The sequence below is a fragment of the Penicillium alfredii genome, assembly GCF_028826965.1.
Source record: "Penicillium alfredii strain IBT 34128 chromosome Unknown utg000001l_segment0_segment0, whole genome shotgun sequence".
In the NCBI taxonomy this organism is placed as follows: Eukaryota; Fungi; Ascomycota; class Eurotiomycetes; order Eurotiales; family Aspergillaceae; genus Penicillium; species Penicillium alfredii.
Window position 1 is genome coordinate 230,689 of NW_026622698.1, and position 18,286 is coordinate 248,974.

Below are 18,286 nucleotides of genomic sequence, written 5' to 3' on the forward strand. Positions count from 1 at the left end.
CATACCACGCTGAGACCCGCAGAATTGTGGACCCCCCACCGGACGAGTGATGAGTTGGGGGGGGGAACCCCCACGCCCTCTGACAGTCACAAGAGAAAGGGAAGTGTCCTCTCCCGACATGAGACATTTTCTGGTTATTCTCGGTCACGGTCACGGCATACAGAGAGATCCCGATCCCGAGGGAACTCGGGAGACTCAGGACTCCCCTTCATTCCTGACCCTTACTTCATGCCACCCATATCCAGTCGACGTCGACATTCTAGCACATGGGAGCTACATTTTCTACTATTTATTAACTAGATACCTGCCACTACTGTACCTAGTCCGTACCGAGGATTACTCAGGGCTACGCGAAACTATGCGAGGGGCAATCCACCATGAACTCCATTAACGACTGGAAACACAACGAAAGCCGGTCCGGAGCTGAGCCGGCACATGCCATCCCTCTGGCACAAATACTGAAACACATGCAGCGAACAACTAGGGATCCCGAACAATAATCCCGAGGGAGATGCAAGAGGCTCAGGTGTCGCATTGAGACAAGCTCCATGAATGGTAATGAAAGGGCCCAGGAATGACCACGACGAATGTGCCAGAAACCACAAAAACAGAACGGAAAGAAAGAATTGACCAGTGCCCACGCTCCCAGTACTCGATGACAATGATTCAGATGCACAATGCAGGAAAAGAGAGAGAGAACGGAGAATAGCGGAGAAGCAGGAAAGAAAAAGACATCAAAAGAATGCTGCAATAGGAAAGAGGACCGCCGCACCGATTGATTAGATGGCAGGTGGGAACATTCATTAGATCAACGCCTACGAGAAACCTCGAGGACAACAGGCCAGACATCTGGCACAAAAACAACTGCAGACAAATCACCAAGCTTCGAGAGACAAACCGCTCCATTTTTTGTTGGTCATCGCACTGACATCCGAGAATGGAAGAGACCAGAACGAAAGCCGCGATGTCGTGGGGTTGCAGTAGAAAAGAACCACGTTGATCAATCCGCCAGAACACACGAAATCGTCAAACACCCCAATCGCCGAAGCCCATGCAGATCTATGGACAAGGATGCATGCTGGATCACCCGGGTTTCTGCCTATCAACGGCAGAGCTCGGGATCGAGCCATGCGCGGGATCCCGGCCCAAATTAAATGAAGTGTGTGTAGATCTTGGAATTTTCGTGAACTTCCATTTCCTGCATGATCGTTAGTATAGACCTGACACACGCAATGAACAATCCGACACTCACCATTTTGAAGTTGTTGATCTCCTCCCGAATCTGCTGGGCAAGCAGAGGCGTCAAGCGGTTGCAGGTCGCAATCTCCCCACGCCGGTCATACTCGCCACTGGGCCAAGTATCGTGGAACTGGATGCGAGGACTGAAGACGATGTTCCGCCCACCGACAGCCTGCGGAGTAATCGGCGCACTCTTTGCATCGGAGCCGGTGAACCGTCCAGCGTTCGAGAGGAAGTAATCCTCACCCGCAATCTTGACCGAGTCGTTGTGGGGAGCCCCTGATCGGGTCGATTCCTCCGGTGTAGCAGGCGCACTGGAATGCGGCGATTCGCCGCCGAGTGCATGGGCGGGTGACGACACTCCCAGATCGGAATGCGTTTTCTTCAGGATGCCCTTTCGGACAGCTGCCAGAACTTCTGCGCGCTCCTGCTCTCCCCCCACGATGCTTTTACGCACCTGAGCGTTCTCTGAGGCAGCGCGTTCCCGAATGGAAGTAGACCGTCTAATATCCGCGCCGTGGCCCTCGACTTTAGGAAAGACTGTGCCTCCGCGGGGGAGATCTTGGGGATCAGGGTTGACAGTGACGCTCTCGCGCTCCGCCTCCACGTTGACCACGGTGATCTGCGGGGCCGTGGGTTCCACGGCAGGACCCTCGTTGGAATTGATACTGGCGACCGACTTGGGGCGGAACAGGCCAACAAGAGATCGAGTAGACCGCTTCATGCCTTTGCCCATTTTGCGAAGCATCATCGACGCCGATGAAGCGGTGGATGATACCGACAGGTTATCGGTGGATCCGGTGAAGAAGTTACCCTGATGCGAGTAGATACTGGCACCCAGTCCACTGGCCTCTTGCTGCTCAGCAATGGCAGCCTGCTCCGGTCCCAGCTCCTCCTGGAGGGCCTCCCGACGAGCTTGCTCGGCAGCAATGGCTTCCCGCTTGCTGGCATTGGACTGTGCCGATGTCTTCAACAGCTCTGAGGCGCTGCCGAAAGAGAATGCCCGTCTCAAGCGCGACTTTCCTGGACGCTTGGATTCATTCTTCAGATCGGCCAGGCGTTTCGCCGCCGGGGATTCGGTCGCCGGGGTCGTGGAATTCTTGGGGCGCGACTCGGGTTGAGCGGCTGGCGAAGGCTCGACTTCGGTAGACACCGGTTGAGATAAAGGAGAAGGCTTGTTTGATCGTTTGTCTTCGTTCTTGCCGCCTTTGCCAGCTGAGTCTGGCCTGGCGCCCTCGCGTACCTAGAATACACGAAGCGTTAGTTCAATCTGATCTCTCCCGCTAGACGGCGTACGTATACGTACCGAGGACGTTGATGAGTGAGCCGAGTGAATGCTTCCCGGGCTACCTCGCTGAGAGTGAGCGGAATGGGGTCGCTGGTTAGGTTCGAATGACAGGGAATCATGAGAGCCAGACTGGAGGGACGACAATGGAGGAAGTTGGAGTTGCAGGCTGGGAGGCGCAGACGAGTCCATATTCCCCAAGCTCCGGCGGCGGTACCGTTTGGCGAGCTCAGGTTGCGGCCTCTCCACATGGGACAAATCATCCACACTGGAAACCCGGTTGTGACCATTCGATCGAGGTATCGTTCGGGTGTTGGAGCCTGCACTGCTGGCCTGATCATCGGCCGGCGTCGACACAGTTGACAACTGTGAGCCGGCAGCACCCTCTGCGCGTTGATTGCCGCGGCGGTACCGGTTGGGGGAGGGCTTCGCCGAGCCACTGGGGGAAGAGATGTTCATGAAAGAAGGAGGGAGATTGGCGGTTGAAAGGGGACGGAGTGGCTGCTCGCTCCTCAGCTGTCTCGAGGGGATGGCACTGTCGTCCTTGGAGACGTAGGAACGGAAGGAAGAGTTGGAGGAAGAAGTCGATACAGAACCAGCTGCAGGATATTGTGCGACCCGGGGGTTGACGCCGACATACGCCATGTTCAAAGACCCTTGGGGAATTGTAGGAGCGGAGGAGGTACGGTGTTCTGGCCGTAGATGAGGAGACCACGATTGACGATGTTGGGCATGGGCATTGGGGGACGGGGCCAGGTTTGGGGGGAACGCGTAGGGAGTCACAACCGGGTGGCCTGCTCGATAGCTTCCCGAATCGGCATTGAACGTAGTCCACGACATTTTCTGGATGCGAGAACCCTGGGCGTGTGATGGGGAGAAGGTGCCTGAGGAGGAGGAAGGACGTGTCTGGAGCACCGGTACCGTGCCACTCTGTTGCGGAATCGTTTGGACCAACGCAGCCATATTGTTTCTCTCCACCAGGATAAAAGGTTTGAAAATCACGACTGTCCGGACCGGTTGGAAGGACAATGCAACTCGCGGATGGCAGCCCGAGGTTAGGTGTCAGAGGTGCCAAAGGAAAAGAGAAGCTGTCATTCAGGGGCAGTCAGTAACCATCAAGTAAAGAAAAAGAAAAAGAAAATCAGGAATGATTTTCCTATCATCACGGGCTGAAAAGCGGAAGTGGATGGAAAAGGGGGAGAGTTCGTGTCGGTTTCCTTTTTTTTTTCACGTTGGGGGTCGATAAGACCGCGTCAGCCAGGGGGAGGTACCATACCTGTTCTAAGTAACGTGGACATAAACTATAGTGGTACAACGATTAAAAAACAAAAGAAAGAGGGGGAAAAAAAGAGACGCTCGATGCCAACAGAATGCAGAAGGAAAACTCGAAACCAGGCGAGTTCAGAAACGAAAGGTAAGGCGACAAGGGAGAGACTCCCAGGACGAGACGTCTAAAACAGGAGAGCCATGTACAAGAAAAAGATGAGAAGAAACAGGGAAAAAGAAGCGGCACCAGGTCCTTGGAATGGCACCTTGTCCTAGACAAGGGGAGATGTGCCGTTCACTGTGGACTGGGGGAAGAGAAAGAGTGGAAGAGAGAGAGAGAGGTGGAAAGGGAAAGGAAGGGGAAGGGGGGGCGGAGATGGGAAAATAGGAGGGGTTTTTTTAGGCAGATCACGGATGTTGTTTAGGGAGTCAAAGAATCTTTATTATTTATGATGATGATGATAATAATACCAATAATATAATTCAGTCAAAGAGACTACTTCTAGTCTCTAGCTATGAATATATGAATCCTCTTGGGATTCTCCATCAGAATATAATTCTTCAAATCCCCTGACTCCCCGGATGCCAATTCCTTTCTAAGGGGGATCCAAGCGGGTCCATTCCAGTATAGGGGCATGCTAGAGCTGCCAAAGTAATAAGCAAAGGAAGAATTAGAATGTTATCTTGTATAATATTTACATTCAATGAAATATGAAATATGAAATAGTATCATAGCACTGGCTGGTGTATACTTGACATTCAAACATTCAAAGATTCCGCGATTTGCGACCGGTCAGACTACGTGCAACGCTCGGCTTTTTTTTTTTTTTTCTTTTCTTTTCTCTCCACACGTGCGATCAAAAGAACGTATGACTTGATCCTAGTCTATGCTATCTGTGCTATATGCTACCTATGCTAGTCTACTATTTGATTTGGTTTCTCTTATTGTCAACTGCTTATGAGGATAATATAGAAACCCTAACTCTCGATCCCGAACAGCTGCTATCAGTGGAAAATTCCCGCGAGCTCGTTCCATGGATGTCATCTATCGATGTTCCACTTAACCCTAATCACGTCACAGACTGCTACAGGTATACAGGTACCCTTCCATGATGTCAAGGTTGAAGTCCCGACTATTGATTCATGGGCTGCAAGTGCAAGACCTCGATCTGCGAAACGTGCCATTGCATACGATGCTCGATTGCATTGCATAGCGTGATATTCCATCATCCGAATGCCGGTTCCGACATGGAAGTCTCCACTAGTCCCCGCTCTATTCTCTTGGGTCGCGTAGAATGGCTCATTTTCTTTGTTCTCTCGATACTCCCCAAGACTGTATTGTTGAATCTCGTCTCTTGTGGATCGACTCTGTGTTTGCCTATGTATATTCTATGGATACTGTAACATGAGGCCAAGGCTTATCGTGAGCAAGAAACTAAGATTCCAAGATTCTAAGACCAAATACCCAGCAGTGTCATCGTCTCTTATCACTTTTTTTGTCGATCCATATCCCAAAGTTCCCGCGTGATCGACACGCCCCAAACCCACGAGAATGCGGCCTCGACAACATCCCGGGCACAATCACCCAATAACTTCCCTCCTCGGGCTTTAGTACATCAATTGCCGGGATATGATGTTGATGATTCTGCCCCAATGGTTATAACTCCTCATTAGGTGAGGGGAAAGAATCCTTCGCTTATGTCTTAAATGATCATATCGCCCCAACCGAATGCGGTTTGGTGTCTGGTTTTTGTTTCTCTTTTTTCAAGCTAATGTCGAGGGGCATTTGAACCGGCAAATCATCGCGCTGCATTGCATATTGCGCTGGATTGCTTTTTACCCCGGTGCTCCGTGCTCCGTGCGCCCGAATCCACCCATGCCCGCATCCTCACTTTTTCCCTTTTTCTTCTTTTGAATGATTCCAGTGTGAGAATGTCAAGAATGCGCCAACCGCGTGATTACAATCCCCGGGGAATGTGACACTCGATTCACGTGGGGATTTGAAATCCCTCCATTCCTCGATCCTGCTATGGACAAGCCTTTCCCAGGACGTGTGAACTGCTTCATGCACTCTCGGAGAGTGGAGTCCCGAGACATTTCCGCGTAGGTTGCAGCGAACTACCAGCTATCTTACAGATGGATGCAATTCTGCCCTGTGTCTGTCCGGACGGGGTGCCTGGCCGCGCGTAGTATTATTTAGGGTTGACTTGGCCAATGGGTTTAGTCTCCGGTGGCCTGATCGATGGGCTAAATATAATAAATATATATTTGTAGCCTCTTGTGGTGGGCCTTGTAAGATTGATTGATCTGAGCCACATCTCTTAAAAAGTAACTACAATCACCATCACTATATAAAAGAAAATAACATAGCAACAGACCTGATGTATTTTGGGGTCTCTGAACCAACCTATCTTCAACCAGTAAGAATAAATACCTTCCCTCAGCTATGGTCCGAGCGACAATCCACACTTCTTCAACACTTTCCGTCGTGACCCCAACATCAGCCCTGCCAGTCAAATGGAAATCCGAAACCACCACCGTCATACCCGAGCTGGTAACCTTACTGAGGCCCGGAGACAGCATGAACCTCAAGGCAGACATGGCCTAAACGATCGATTAACAAAGCAGTGGCACGACAGATCTTGATATACCGCCCATGTATTTGATCAGCTGACATGGCGGTCCTGACGGTAATCTCACCGTCGAAAACAAGCCACGAAGCATCAAGCCACCTGCATCATCTCCCATGAAAGGAAAAAAAATCAGTCAGAGCCAAGAGGTCTATGTACAACTGCAGCCTGTACCTGGTCACATGCCTGAAGACACGCTGATGGTTGCCATGCGCATGTCCATGCTGGAGGTCCCACAGCGGCTGATGTCAAGAACCTGCATGGTACATGCACACCTCGTACTGGCACTGGTATTGGTACTCCTGAATGAGGTCGGACTGGCCTTATTGTGAATCTCTCTGCTGAGTGCCATGATGTTGGGAAGTAACTCACGAGGTGATTGCAATGTGGGCCATGGAGCGACAGGGCTGAAGTCACTTTTTTCCATCGAGGGCCATTGGCCCTAAGGTTGATCGAGAGAACAAATCAATCGATCAAAAATTCTAAAGTGGGCGCTAAAAGCACAGCAAAGAACCGAGTTGAATATCGCCAATGCCTGTATTACAAGAAAGAAAGAAAGAAAGCGTATTTAAAAAAAAGTTACAGAAATGTATAGAAAAAGTATAGCAAAAAGAGAAGAAAGAAAGGAGTAATCATAGTGAGATATCAAATAGATAATAGAATATTTTAAATAAGCGTAAAATCAAGAATAATCTTACTCGAGTGTCTCCGCCGCTTCGAGCTGGTCATCACGTGCCTATACTGATGAGTCAGCGACCCGCCTCCGGATTAGTTAATCAAGACAAACAATGCAAACGTAAACACCGCGGTCTCCCGGCTCACCAGCCACATGTTTCTGTGCTCCGAGGTCGAGAGTGCCCCATCTATCCTCCTTCACCTCTCCCCACCTCCTCCTTTTCCCTCTTCACAGAGGACTGAAATGTGACTTGCCAGTCATTGCGACCGTCATTGGACTCTAAATGCCCTACCTTTAATTGACAATCCGCGATCGCAATGTCTTTCCCCCAGGATTCTCGCCGCCGTCGCGGTGGAGCCGGCACTGGTTTCAGCGCGACTGGCAGGCGCACGGCCATGGGGTATTGGGTGCCCTTGGCCCTGACTGTGGGAATCGCAACTCTTGGCGTTGCAGCATGGATATGGAGTGAACGAAGTGACGACGACGAGGACGACCGCCCCCATGACGACGGAGATGGCCACTACCCGCCTCCCGAGGGCGCAAATGATTTCCCTCCACCTGCCTATGGCGCTGGAGAGTATGCGAGAAGCACTGGGCCCGACGTGATGCCCGGTGATGCCCCCTACGACCACAGCGTGATGGCACGCATGCAGGGTGCTTTGCGCCGGACACCCAGTCCCCAGCAGATCATCGACGGTGCGAGCAAAAGGGTTGTGGCTGGAGTGACTGCAGCAGGCGCCTTTGTTGGCGGTGCTCTCACATCGATCAGAGAGGAAAACCGGGGTGATTTCGAGGACCACTCTCGCTGGTCCGAGGAGGCGCAATCCCGGGCCCACGAGAGGAGTCAACAGCCTATTGTCCCGACGATGAGTGGCGCACTCCCAAGCCATGGAAATGGTGCTCAACCTTCCAGTAAGAAGAAGACGGTGGTCATTGTTATTTCCTCACTCTCACCGGGTGATTCTGATGAATTCGGCTCGGAGCATGCTGTAAGAACCCTGTCTACTACCTGCACAATGGTCTACTGACACATCTAGTCTATTCTTTCCCACCTTCCTGAACACGTGGATCTCGATACCTCTAGAATCTTCGTGTTGATCTATGCCCCGAACTTAAAACACGCCATTGGCCAGGGAGGCTCCTCTCGCCCGACGCAGTCCATCACGTCGTCATACTCGAACATCGCTACCGAGGAGGCAGAGTCCTCGGGTGAGGCTGGTAATGACCTGACGCCTGTGGAGCCTCGACAGGACGATGATTTTGAAGGCACAACTTCTTTCTTCCGGACCCTGTACAAGCAGGCCCAGGCATTGGTCGAGAAAGAGAGTATGATTATGCCATTCAATACCCCTACTGGATATGTTCATCTCGTCCGTCATCTGGCACCCGAGCTTGTTTATGTTCAGGAATCCTTGACTGGAAACGAGGGTGACGCTGTTCAACACATCTCAGGCTGGGTGCGACAGGTCATTGTTGTGGTTGGAGACGAAGGTGGTCGCGGGGGCCTCATTGACAGCGATGATGAGTCTGCGCTCGCCGACAAGGGTGAGAGGTGGTGGCAGAAAGAAGGCGTCACTGGTATCGGGAAGCGCATTGATGTAGTCGATGTGCTTCGGGTGGGAGACGATTGGCGACGACGCGTTCGCGACCATGACTAGATCGCAGTATTCACTTTGTGGTTCCACGATGTTGATGTTGATATTGATTGTTTGCATGTCTATACCTGTTTTTGCTTCGATTATGTACCTTCGATTCCCCTGTTCTTTTTTGCCGTGATTTGATATACACCAGTCTTCCATCTGGAGCCACGGCGGTCTCCTTTTGCGGGTGGGGTGTGGCCTTGACACTTCCCTTCTATTACCACAATACATTCATAATCACGTTACATTGGTTGAGTCTCTTAAACAATACATTGCATTCACTCATAGACCTAGCTCTCCCGAATAGGAAATACCCCAGTATCAAATGGCGCTAGCCCTAATTAGGATATCACGTGAGCACAGTCTCGCCCGCGGCTTGGCCTCATCAACTCCCTCCGACCTTCGCCCTTCAGTGTGTCTGCCACCCCCCTTCCCAGCGGCCTCATCCGATGGGTGCTCTCGTTTACTGTGCCTAGCCGCCTTGGACAGCCACCTTGCGCACTTTCGCATTCGATCTCCGCCGTGCCGGGTACTGGTGACCGACCGACCGATCCCCACATGTCTCGCGCATCGGCCATCCCATTCATTCCCGGAGCACGGCTTTCATCCTATATCGTCGAATCGGCAACCCGATAAGTCGCATTTTCGATTACTGGTAACACCTGCGTCGCGCAGCTCGCGCCGAAATGATGGCTACCGCGGTCTCGAAGCCGACCTCGCATACCCCGAAGATGAAGCGACCGCCCCCACCTTTCTCCCAGGCCGGGGTCAACGGCGTCAAAGCTCAGCAGCCCTCATCTTCACCGCCAACCGCCTCAAAACGCCCGCCGGCCAGTGTACCTGCTGGTATGAGTCCCAATCTGGCCAATGGCGTGCCCAATGTGGCGAATCCCGCCAAGGGCCCGCTGAGCCGCACCAGGAATCAGTCGCAAAGACCCGGTGATCCAGCCTCGCGGATGGGTCGGCCGGTAACGAGGACAGCGTTAATGGATAGTGAACGTCGTGCTGGGAAAAGGTTCCCGGAGCCATATGGTGAGGATCTCTCGGGTTGTCTACGCGCGGCCTGTATTTTGCTGACCATCCCGTGTTTTTGTTGCTGGTGCTACAGTCAAAACTACCCCTTATATCCTCAAGAAATACGCAACAAGCCCCCCATCTCTCATTGTGCATTTACATCCAACGCATTTTCGTTTCGAGCAGCAAGACGGCAGCTTTCCCTACAATTCCGAGATGAAGGTTATCATCGAACACATTCGCACGGGGACTGTTCCACATGATCTCATCGAAGAGCTTCTGCGGTCTGGTGTGCGGTTCTATGAAGGCTGCCTCATCGTTCGCGTGGTTGACCACAAATCCGTGTCGGCTCAAGCCAGGAAAGCCTCCGCGTCCTCATCCACCGAGAACAGCACGCCGTTCTCACTCCACAACTACAATGAACATGTTACACCATCAGCATTCGTTCCATATCCCAAACAAAACCAGCTTACATCCGATACACAAGGCGGGAAGCCTTCCACCCAAAATCAATCTGATGACCAGACCAATGACGAGGCTTCCGAACAAACGCAGCGCAAGAGTGCTCCTCCGATGCCTCGAGTTTTCACCACGGTGCTCCACCCCACGGCTCAAACCCTGCAAGCAGAATTGACCCTACTTATTACCACACCGGATCCGAAGGCCGCAAGAGCATCGGCCCCTAATCAACTATCACACACCCAGTCTTCATCAATTGTCCCGCAGTCTCCGGCCAACGGGAACCAGTCTGATCGCGAACCCCCTGCAAAAAGACAGAAGACCTTGGTCGAGCCCCAGGATCTTCCGGAATGCGAATCCAAGTTGATACGTGCATTAGCGCCACCTCTTTTCTTGGAGCCTCTGCGAAACCTCGAAGGCACACAAGATTTGCTGAAGTTTCTGGAAAGCCCGCTTCATCGCGACCCGCCACCGTCGCCCAAGCGTCGCAAGCGAACCGTTGCCGAGCTTGCCGCCGATGAGGCATTGGCAGCTGAGGAGGAGAGATTTATGCTCATCATGGACGAGCGTCTGGAGCCTACGGCATCTGGTACTGCTGGGGCCTCGAAGGCTGCGGCCGTGGATGATACGGGTGGTGTGGCACCTTTCGAGCCACGATTCTCTCGGTTCAAGACCCTTGAGACGATTCGCATGCAACACGAGGAGAATGCTAAACGAGAACACGAGATGAAACTTAAGCAGGAGCTGGCCAAGAGGCAGCAGCAGGAGCAGGAGAAGGAGCGGCGTCAGGTAATCGAGCAGCGGCAGGCCGAGGAGCACGCCAAAGAAGAAGCACGGAGACAGAAAATGGCCGCGCAGCATGCGCAGGCTCAGCTTGCCGCTCAGCAGCACAACAGGCATGTCATTGCTCAACCAAACGGTGTCAGCCAAGGACAGCAGTCATCGCCTATTGTACGCCACCAAACCCCACACAGCACTTCGTCACCGTTGGTTGGGAATTCCATGGCAACACAGGCGGTTCCCATGAGTATCACCGCATCTCAAGGATCGGGAAGCCCACCCCGACCTCCATCTGCGCTGCAGCATGCACACCCCAATGTCATGAGCCATCCGATGGCGCCTTCGAGGAGCCAGCAAGGGCCCAGTCGGCATGGAACCCCACAGATGGCACATGGCACGCCAGCTGTGTCGCACGCCACCCCGATCATGCGAAACGTCACTCCAACCCAGCGGATGGGTCATGGCAGCCCCAACCACTCGATGGCTCAGACGCCAGTCATGAATCAGCCCATGGGGGCCACTCCCCAGATGAACGGTGGCATGGGTCTCACGCCACAGCAGCAGATGTTGCTGCAGCAGAGACAACAGCAACTTCTCGCGCAGCAGGGGCACCTCGGACACTCGCAATTTACGCCTCAACAGCTTGCCCAGATGCAGGCCAATGCCCACGCTCAGCAGAATATCCAGTCACATCAGCAGCAGATGTTGCAGGCGCAGCAGCACCAGCAGCACCCGCAACATCAGCAAAACCAACCCGTGCAAAAAGTGCCACAGCACACCCAGCAAGCCTACCAGGCTCAGCTTATGCGCGCTCAGTATGCGCAGATGCAAATGGTCAAGCAGCAGCAAGGCCAGCAACAAATCCAGCCGCAGGGCCAACAGAACCAGGCCCACCATGGCAGCCCGCAGATGACGCCTCAGCAACAGCAACAGCAGATGCTGATGGCAGCGGCGCAGGCCAACGGTGGGCAGGTCCCGCCCAACATGCAGGGGGTCAATATTGGACAGCGATACCACCATCTCTACCAGCAAAGACTGCTCCGTCTACGACAGGAGATGTCCCAGCGCTATCTCTCGCAATACGGGCCGCCGACACAGTATCCACCCCAGCTGGCGCAGCAGTACGGCCCAGGACTGGAGAAGAATGCCAAGGCATGGATTCAGGATCTCATGCGGCGCGATCGAGAAGCTGCCCAGCAACATCGCGTCAACCAGGCGGCTATGCAGGCCCAACATATGCAACAGCAGAATATGATGCACAACGGGATGGGAAATTGATCACCTCGAATACTTGGGAGGGGCGAACCTTTTTTGAGCATGCAGAGCTTCCAGCTCGGTTTGCCACATTTGAAAGCCATCATCTTTCGGTCATCTGGAGCAGAACTGATTTATTAGGGCTATTTGCCGAGACAGCTCATTCTTGGGTTGAGAAAACCTACTCAGCGGTCTTTCTGCAATACCTTCTTGAACTTTTCTTTTGACCATTTCGATCACTGATTTTTTGTTTGATTTTTGAGGAAATGTACAGCAACCAGGCACGGTGGGAGATCAAGAGGCCGGCGTTTTTGCGATTTTACCCATAGGTTATGTTGTTTTTTTTTTCCCTTTTCTTTTTCCGCTTCTTTTTCTTTCCGTTTCTTTTCATCCATTTCTGGGATGTGTACTATTTGGGAACGGTTTATCGGCGGGCACTAGGGGCTTCACAGATTCGATACCATTTTGTACAGGAGTTTTCCGTATTCTTTTCCTTTTCTTCTTTTTTCTCTTGTTTTTCTTTGCGAGGGTTTGAGGGTTTGGTTTTGGGATGGGTGTTGGGAAATAGCTGGAATATGATTCAAAATGAAGATCTGATTTGATGTTCAGTTAAGCATGATACTTGATTGTTGGATAAGTTTATTCGTATAAGACCGATCCTTTGATAGGTGTAGGAAGTATCTATCTATTGTGTAGCTATGGACGAGATGCCGAAGCAATGCATGCAACAAGCATACATACTCTTAAGAGAAAAATCACCCAGGAAATATGTAATATACGAGCTGGTCTCCGATACTCAGACTGTTGAGCTTGAAATTATAATTGGAACATTCATGGGACATGATCATGCCAAAAGAAGGAGAGTCATCATAGTAGGGAGAACCAGGGGGTTTTTTTTCTGTTGTCTTTCTACGAATGCCGAATGCCGAATGCCGCACCAATACAATACCATTGTTCGAGAGACACCATTTATCTCCTGAAAGCGGCCTTGCAAGGCACTTGAAACAAGGCAGCGTCGCCAACAAGACTGTTGGATGTCAAGGCGCAGATGTGCGAAGGTGCAAAAATGAAAACTCAGCGGGAGTGGGGAATTTTATAGCTTTGCTGACTCACCCTGGGTCCTGATGCTGACTAACTGGATTTAGTTAGTTACCTGATTTGGACAAATATCAACATCTTCGATTTCTACAATAATCTTGACTTTGTGTAATGTTTAGATTGGATAAGAAATATATTATTTAGTTCCTTGGAGTCGTTAGAGCGAGGTGCTTTCTTTGGTATTTTGTGGTGAGTTCTTAGGTTCATTCCGACCTGGGTCAGCCTACTAGAAAATATTGAGTCTAGATGACAATGGATTAGAATGTACCTAAGCATGATAAGAGCCCCCAAAAAAAAGAGGCAGACAGAATATACAAGGTTAGCTGAGCGGATCCAGCTTCGGTTTGACCAAAACACTCACCCCAGCTACTCCTTAGTATCAGAGACCAGTGGGAAAGCCAGAGGGATACTGTCCAAGAGTCCGTAAACAGGCAACCAAATTCACAGCAAGAATGAAACCACGACCTTGTGACTACCAGAGTTTTTCCATCTCCTCATCGGCATATGCGACACCATGACGAGGACATGCAACCGCCTCGGTCTCTGCACGCGAGGGGTGGCCGATCACAGGGCCCTCAACACGAGGACGGACTTCACATTACCAGAGATGCAACGCAACCAAGATACAATCAGACAAAATCCTCAATGATACGCTATACTCCAGGGAAATGCAATGGCAATCACCCTCAGGATGATAGACACGGCCAGACCGGTCCGATAGACGAACCGACCTACCCGAACGGCGAATATCACATTCCAGTCAATGCGAGTCAGTTGGGATTGCATGCGTGTAACTGGCTCAAGATAACTGGCTCAAGCCAGCAGGTATTGCAACCACAAGTACAACCCTGAGAACATAAACTAAGTGGGAGTCTTGCATATTCGTTTGACATATTCAGAGTTCATCAGAAGTGCCATGCTGGGTGCATGTCTCGAGACGCACAGACATGCCAGTAAGCGTGACTGTGGCAGTGATCCTAATGGCCGGAGAACCTTTTACGAGGAATGTCTTGGGGGTTCGTGTATTGCTCTGTGGTCTGGGATGGGATTTGCAATTCATACTGCTAGACGGGAAATGCGTAGTAGGCAGACATTTGTAAAGTGAGTAATATGGTAGTGAGAAAGAAAGAAAAGAGGAATAGACGATAGACGATGTTGTGGTTACTATTAGGGGTATCCAGTACCAATTCTAGAAAATAAAGCTCTCACTTAACGCCATCCTTGATCGTAGTGATTAGGCATAGCAGAAAGAATACACGGACTTAACTCGGGCATCATTCATCCTATAGTCCAGCAGATCTACCACTAATCTAGTCCCACCCAACAGCAAGACAAGCAAATGCTACTAATCGTAGCTAGATTGCATATAAAGAATGATATGTAAGCACAACCACCGGCGTAGAGTCGATCAAAACCAACCTCACGAACAAAATAGGCAGACAGATATTCACCATATCCACAGATGTAACAGCAACGTCTCTCTCTCCCCCGGAAAGGAAGCATATCCCGAAGCAAAGCCAGAACAAAAACACATACAACACTCTCCACTATAGGAGTCTGCAGCTCGCAGCTCAACAATTAACCAGTTAGGGATTGGAAAGTGGCAACAGGACAAAAAAAAAAAAAAAAAAAACCAGGAGTACAGCAAAGCAAAGTAGGACCGAGTAAATGAGACAGACTACATAGGCGGCTCACAGCTGTGGATCGCGCGTTCTCGAAGGCTTGGCCATGCGATGCAGGGATTAGGGAGACTCTCGACCAGCTGGCCAAGGTCGATCGCGGCAGATGGGACAGCCACAGAAAGAAGGATAATGAGCAATGCAGGTCAGGATTGAGCTGATCGCCACAGTAGATACATACATAGTATGCACTGGTGGTTCCAAGGTTATGGATCGATGCTTCATTCTGTTTATAGCCACAATAAGAAAGCCAAGAATAGGGGGGGGAATGCAAGTCAAAATTAGTACCAAGTAAAAGAAGAAGAAATAGGCGATGGAAGTGGCGTCGAGCAACTACTAGGAAGACCTAGTGCATGATGCGCATTAGTCTACTGTGCGTGCTCCGGAAGAAGTCCGATTACAAAGAAACGGGAAGGAAAGAAAATGCCCATAATTAAGACAAATAACCATGAAAATAAGGAGAAAAGAAAAGAAAAGAAAAGAAAAGAAAAGAAAAAATCTGAAACACCTCAAAGACAAATAGGAAGCGAGCCCGTTGAGACTGGAATGTGGAGAGAAGGAAAAAAAAAGAGGATGTGCGTTGTAGAGTCGATGCAACAGTTGAGTTGCTCCCTACCAAGGAAGTAAGTTGCATTAACTTCAATTATTATTAAACCTCTATAGTATCTATAGTACGACAATGAAAAAAGCCAAACTAAACCTGATTCAAAGATACGTGCAGAGGGATCGGCCAGATAGATCGCATGGAGAGAGATCCGAGAGAGAAAGAAAGATGCTGTGTGATGTGTAACATGCACGCCACGTACCAGGAACCAGGGGAAATGGGTGTTGGTGGCAATAGTACTTATCTATCAAGTAGTTTACTAGACAGATAATTAAGGAATAATTTGGGTGTTCAACATCGGGAAAGGAGTAAGAAACAGACTAAGGGGCGAAGGGCTTAGATATACGAAGTCGAGTCGCAAAAGTCGAGATAGCAATAACGTGGTTTTATATTATGCAGTCATGGTGGTGGTACAAAGACAAAGAAAACATAGAGGATTGTACAGGATCGCCGCCCGAGGGCATATTCCTCCCAAGTGATTATCCCACGCGATCATTGGAACCAAAGATATGCAAAAACGCCAGAACCAGGGACTTTCAGAATACCGCACCAGCCTTTCACACCGGACAAATTATGCAAGAGAAACAAATTATCAAACAGGGCTGTCTCCCGAGGGCTTCGAGGAGACTATACAACGCCGCGACGGCCAGCGTTATGAGGGCGTGGCTTGTCGGTGCCTCGGCCACTACCCCAAAGTGACAGCCAATCCTCCGAGACGGGGTATCGATATCCGGACCAAGGTCGTATTTTTTTTTCCTTTATTTTTCCCGGTGTCGCTTTTTGATTGAATTTCGCATGTCGTTGTTTAGTTTTTTCTCTTTCGATTCTTGGGATGTAGTTGAGAAAAGTGTCGAATCATCTAATCATCCCAGACATCGACACTCAACTCTCGGCAGTCGGGAATGGGGTCCTCGAGCTTGGTTCCATAGAGTGGACGACCATCTGCTGTCAGCTGGCCACGGAAGTCGGGGTCGTAGTCCTGGCTGGCTTCATCCAGAGTAGCAACATAGCGATTGCGGCCACCCCGCTTGCTGTGAGTCTTGGTGTAGTGGGCATTGAGGTTGTCGCTGCGCGAGAAGGCTCGGTGGCATCCAGGAACCCAGCAGATGTGAGGCTTCTCTTTCGAGTGACTCTTCATGTGGCGCTTGAGGTGCTCCTGACGCTTGAAGCGGCCCTTGCATCCGGGCTCCTTGCACTTGAATTGCACCTGCTTAATGATGGGCGGCAGGTTCTCCAGACTCAGGTTGGAGCGGGTGAGCTGCTTCTTGGATGGCTTACGCGAAGCCTGGCGATGGGTCCGTTGAAGGAAGCCGTCACGGTAGACCGGAGAGAGAGGAAATTCCTCACTGTATTCTTGACCACCGCCGGACAGGCGGCTCACAGGAGTGTCAGTGCCCGATGGGGTTCCCAGAGACACCGAGCGGACAGGTGTTGAAGGCGTTTGAGCCTTGAAAGATTGCAGATTGGGGGGAAAGTCCGAGTAGGAAGAAGAAGGGGGGGTGACTGGGTTGGCGGGAAAAGCCTGGGCGGGAGTGATGGTCTGCGGAGCCATAGACTCGCTGGAAGGCATCCACTGGAGCATGTTGGCCATGGAGACGGAGTTGGGCATGCGCTCAGGCTGGTTGAAGATTGGTCGGGACAGGCAGGGGTTGGAGGCAGATTCAGGCAGGTAGCCCGTCTGCTGTGGGCGGTAGTAGTTGCGAGCCATCTGGTTGTATTGAGGCATGGGAGCCTGATAGGGGAAGTGGGTTGGGTTCTCGTAGGTTTTGGGCATGTCCTGCGGGATCCAGAACTGTTCCACGTTTTCATCATATCCCGGCAAGTAATCGGCCATTGGCATCTGGTCCTGACGGTCCATGGCGCCGCAGGGCATACCCATGCCGTCACTGGAGGTCAGGTCTGCCATCCGGAAGGCGCTGCGCAGCGGCGTGGCAGAAGTGCGACGTTCCATGGGCAGGCTCTGGCTATGATACTGGCCCGGCTCGTGCCACCCCGGGGAGGCCAGGGAGTTCTGGCTGTAGAGACTCGTAGGAGTCGGCGTAGGAGAATCCAAAGGAGAGAAACTCGAGGTCATCGAGGGGCATTCACTAGGGCCCAAAGAACGGCAGTCAACCTCAACGGTCAGGCGGTCCGAGATTTGCTGGCCCTGAGGTCTCATCTCGTCGACGTCTTCGGTTTTGAGATGTTGAGGTGCGACTGGGTCGATGGCTTCACCTGCCCAGAGCACTTGTTAAAATCGAACGGGAAACCTTTGAATGGCTTGAAGCAAAACGAGAGACGAAAGGAAGCCGGCGTTGGAATGACAAAAACGAGGGTTGACAAGCGAAGGGATGGACAGAAAGAAAGGCAAGACGAGGGAAGGTCAAAGAAAGAGAAAGAGAGAGAGACCGAAGCCCCGAAGAGAATGTCGACAGAGAGAGAGGGAAAGAATGTCGAGGGTTGGGGGGAAAGGAAGGGAATGGAGGACAAACGAGCAGAAATAAACAAATTGGTCCAGCATCGAATCCCGATGATCAGACTTACAGCTATACATGATCAGAGCCGCGTCGCGCGCACGCAAGGCCAGGAATGCAGACTATGGAATTGCTTGGGTTACCGCAGGGACCCAGGGCTGGAGCTCCGCGTTCGCGACGTGGAACAATGGGATTGCCGTATGAAGCAC

At 51.3% G+C, this 18,286-nt stretch overlaps 4 protein-coding genes across 4 annotated transcripts; 2 read left to right on the forward strand and 2 right to left on the reverse strand.

Moving 5' to 3' along the window:
- Positions 1-1,150: 1,150 nt before the first annotated feature.
- Positions 1,151-3,487, reverse strand: NUU61_000077 (uncharacterized protein; the record flags this gene model as incomplete). Its single annotated transcript, XM_056650661.1, has 3 exons — positions 1,151-1,198; positions 1,253-2,482; positions 2,546-3,487. 3 exons carry the CDS (start codon positions 3,485-3,487, stop codon positions 1,151-1,153), a joined length of 2,220 nt encoding a protein of 739 aa, XP_056515511.1.
- Positions 3,488-7,413: 3,926 nt separating this feature from the next.
- On the forward strand, positions 7,414-8,754 carry NUU61_000078 (uncharacterized protein; the record flags this gene model as incomplete). Its single annotated transcript, XM_056650662.1, has 2 exons — positions 7,414-8,085; positions 8,134-8,754. The coding sequence occupies 2 exons, from the start codon at positions 7,414-7,416 to the stop codon at positions 8,752-8,754; spliced, it is 1,293 nt and encodes a 430-aa protein (XP_056515512.1).
- Positions 8,755-9,422: 668 nt separating this feature from the next.
- NUU61_000079 (uncharacterized protein) lies at positions 9,423-12,267 on the forward strand (the record flags this gene model as incomplete). Its single annotated transcript, XM_056650663.1, has 2 exons — positions 9,423-9,768; positions 9,845-12,267. 2 exons carry the CDS (start codon positions 9,423-9,425, stop codon positions 12,265-12,267), a joined length of 2,769 nt encoding a protein of 922 aa, XP_056515513.1.
- Positions 12,268-16,483: 4,216 nt separating this feature from the next.
- Positions 16,484-18,157, reverse strand: brlA (C2H2 type transcription factor BrlA; the record flags this gene model as incomplete). Its single annotated transcript, XM_056650664.1, has 2 exons — positions 16,484-17,838; positions 18,148-18,157. 2 exons carry the CDS (start codon positions 18,155-18,157, stop codon positions 16,484-16,486), a joined length of 1,365 nt encoding a protein of 454 aa, XP_056515514.1.
- Between the last annotated feature and the right edge of the window lie 129 nt (positions 18,158-18,286).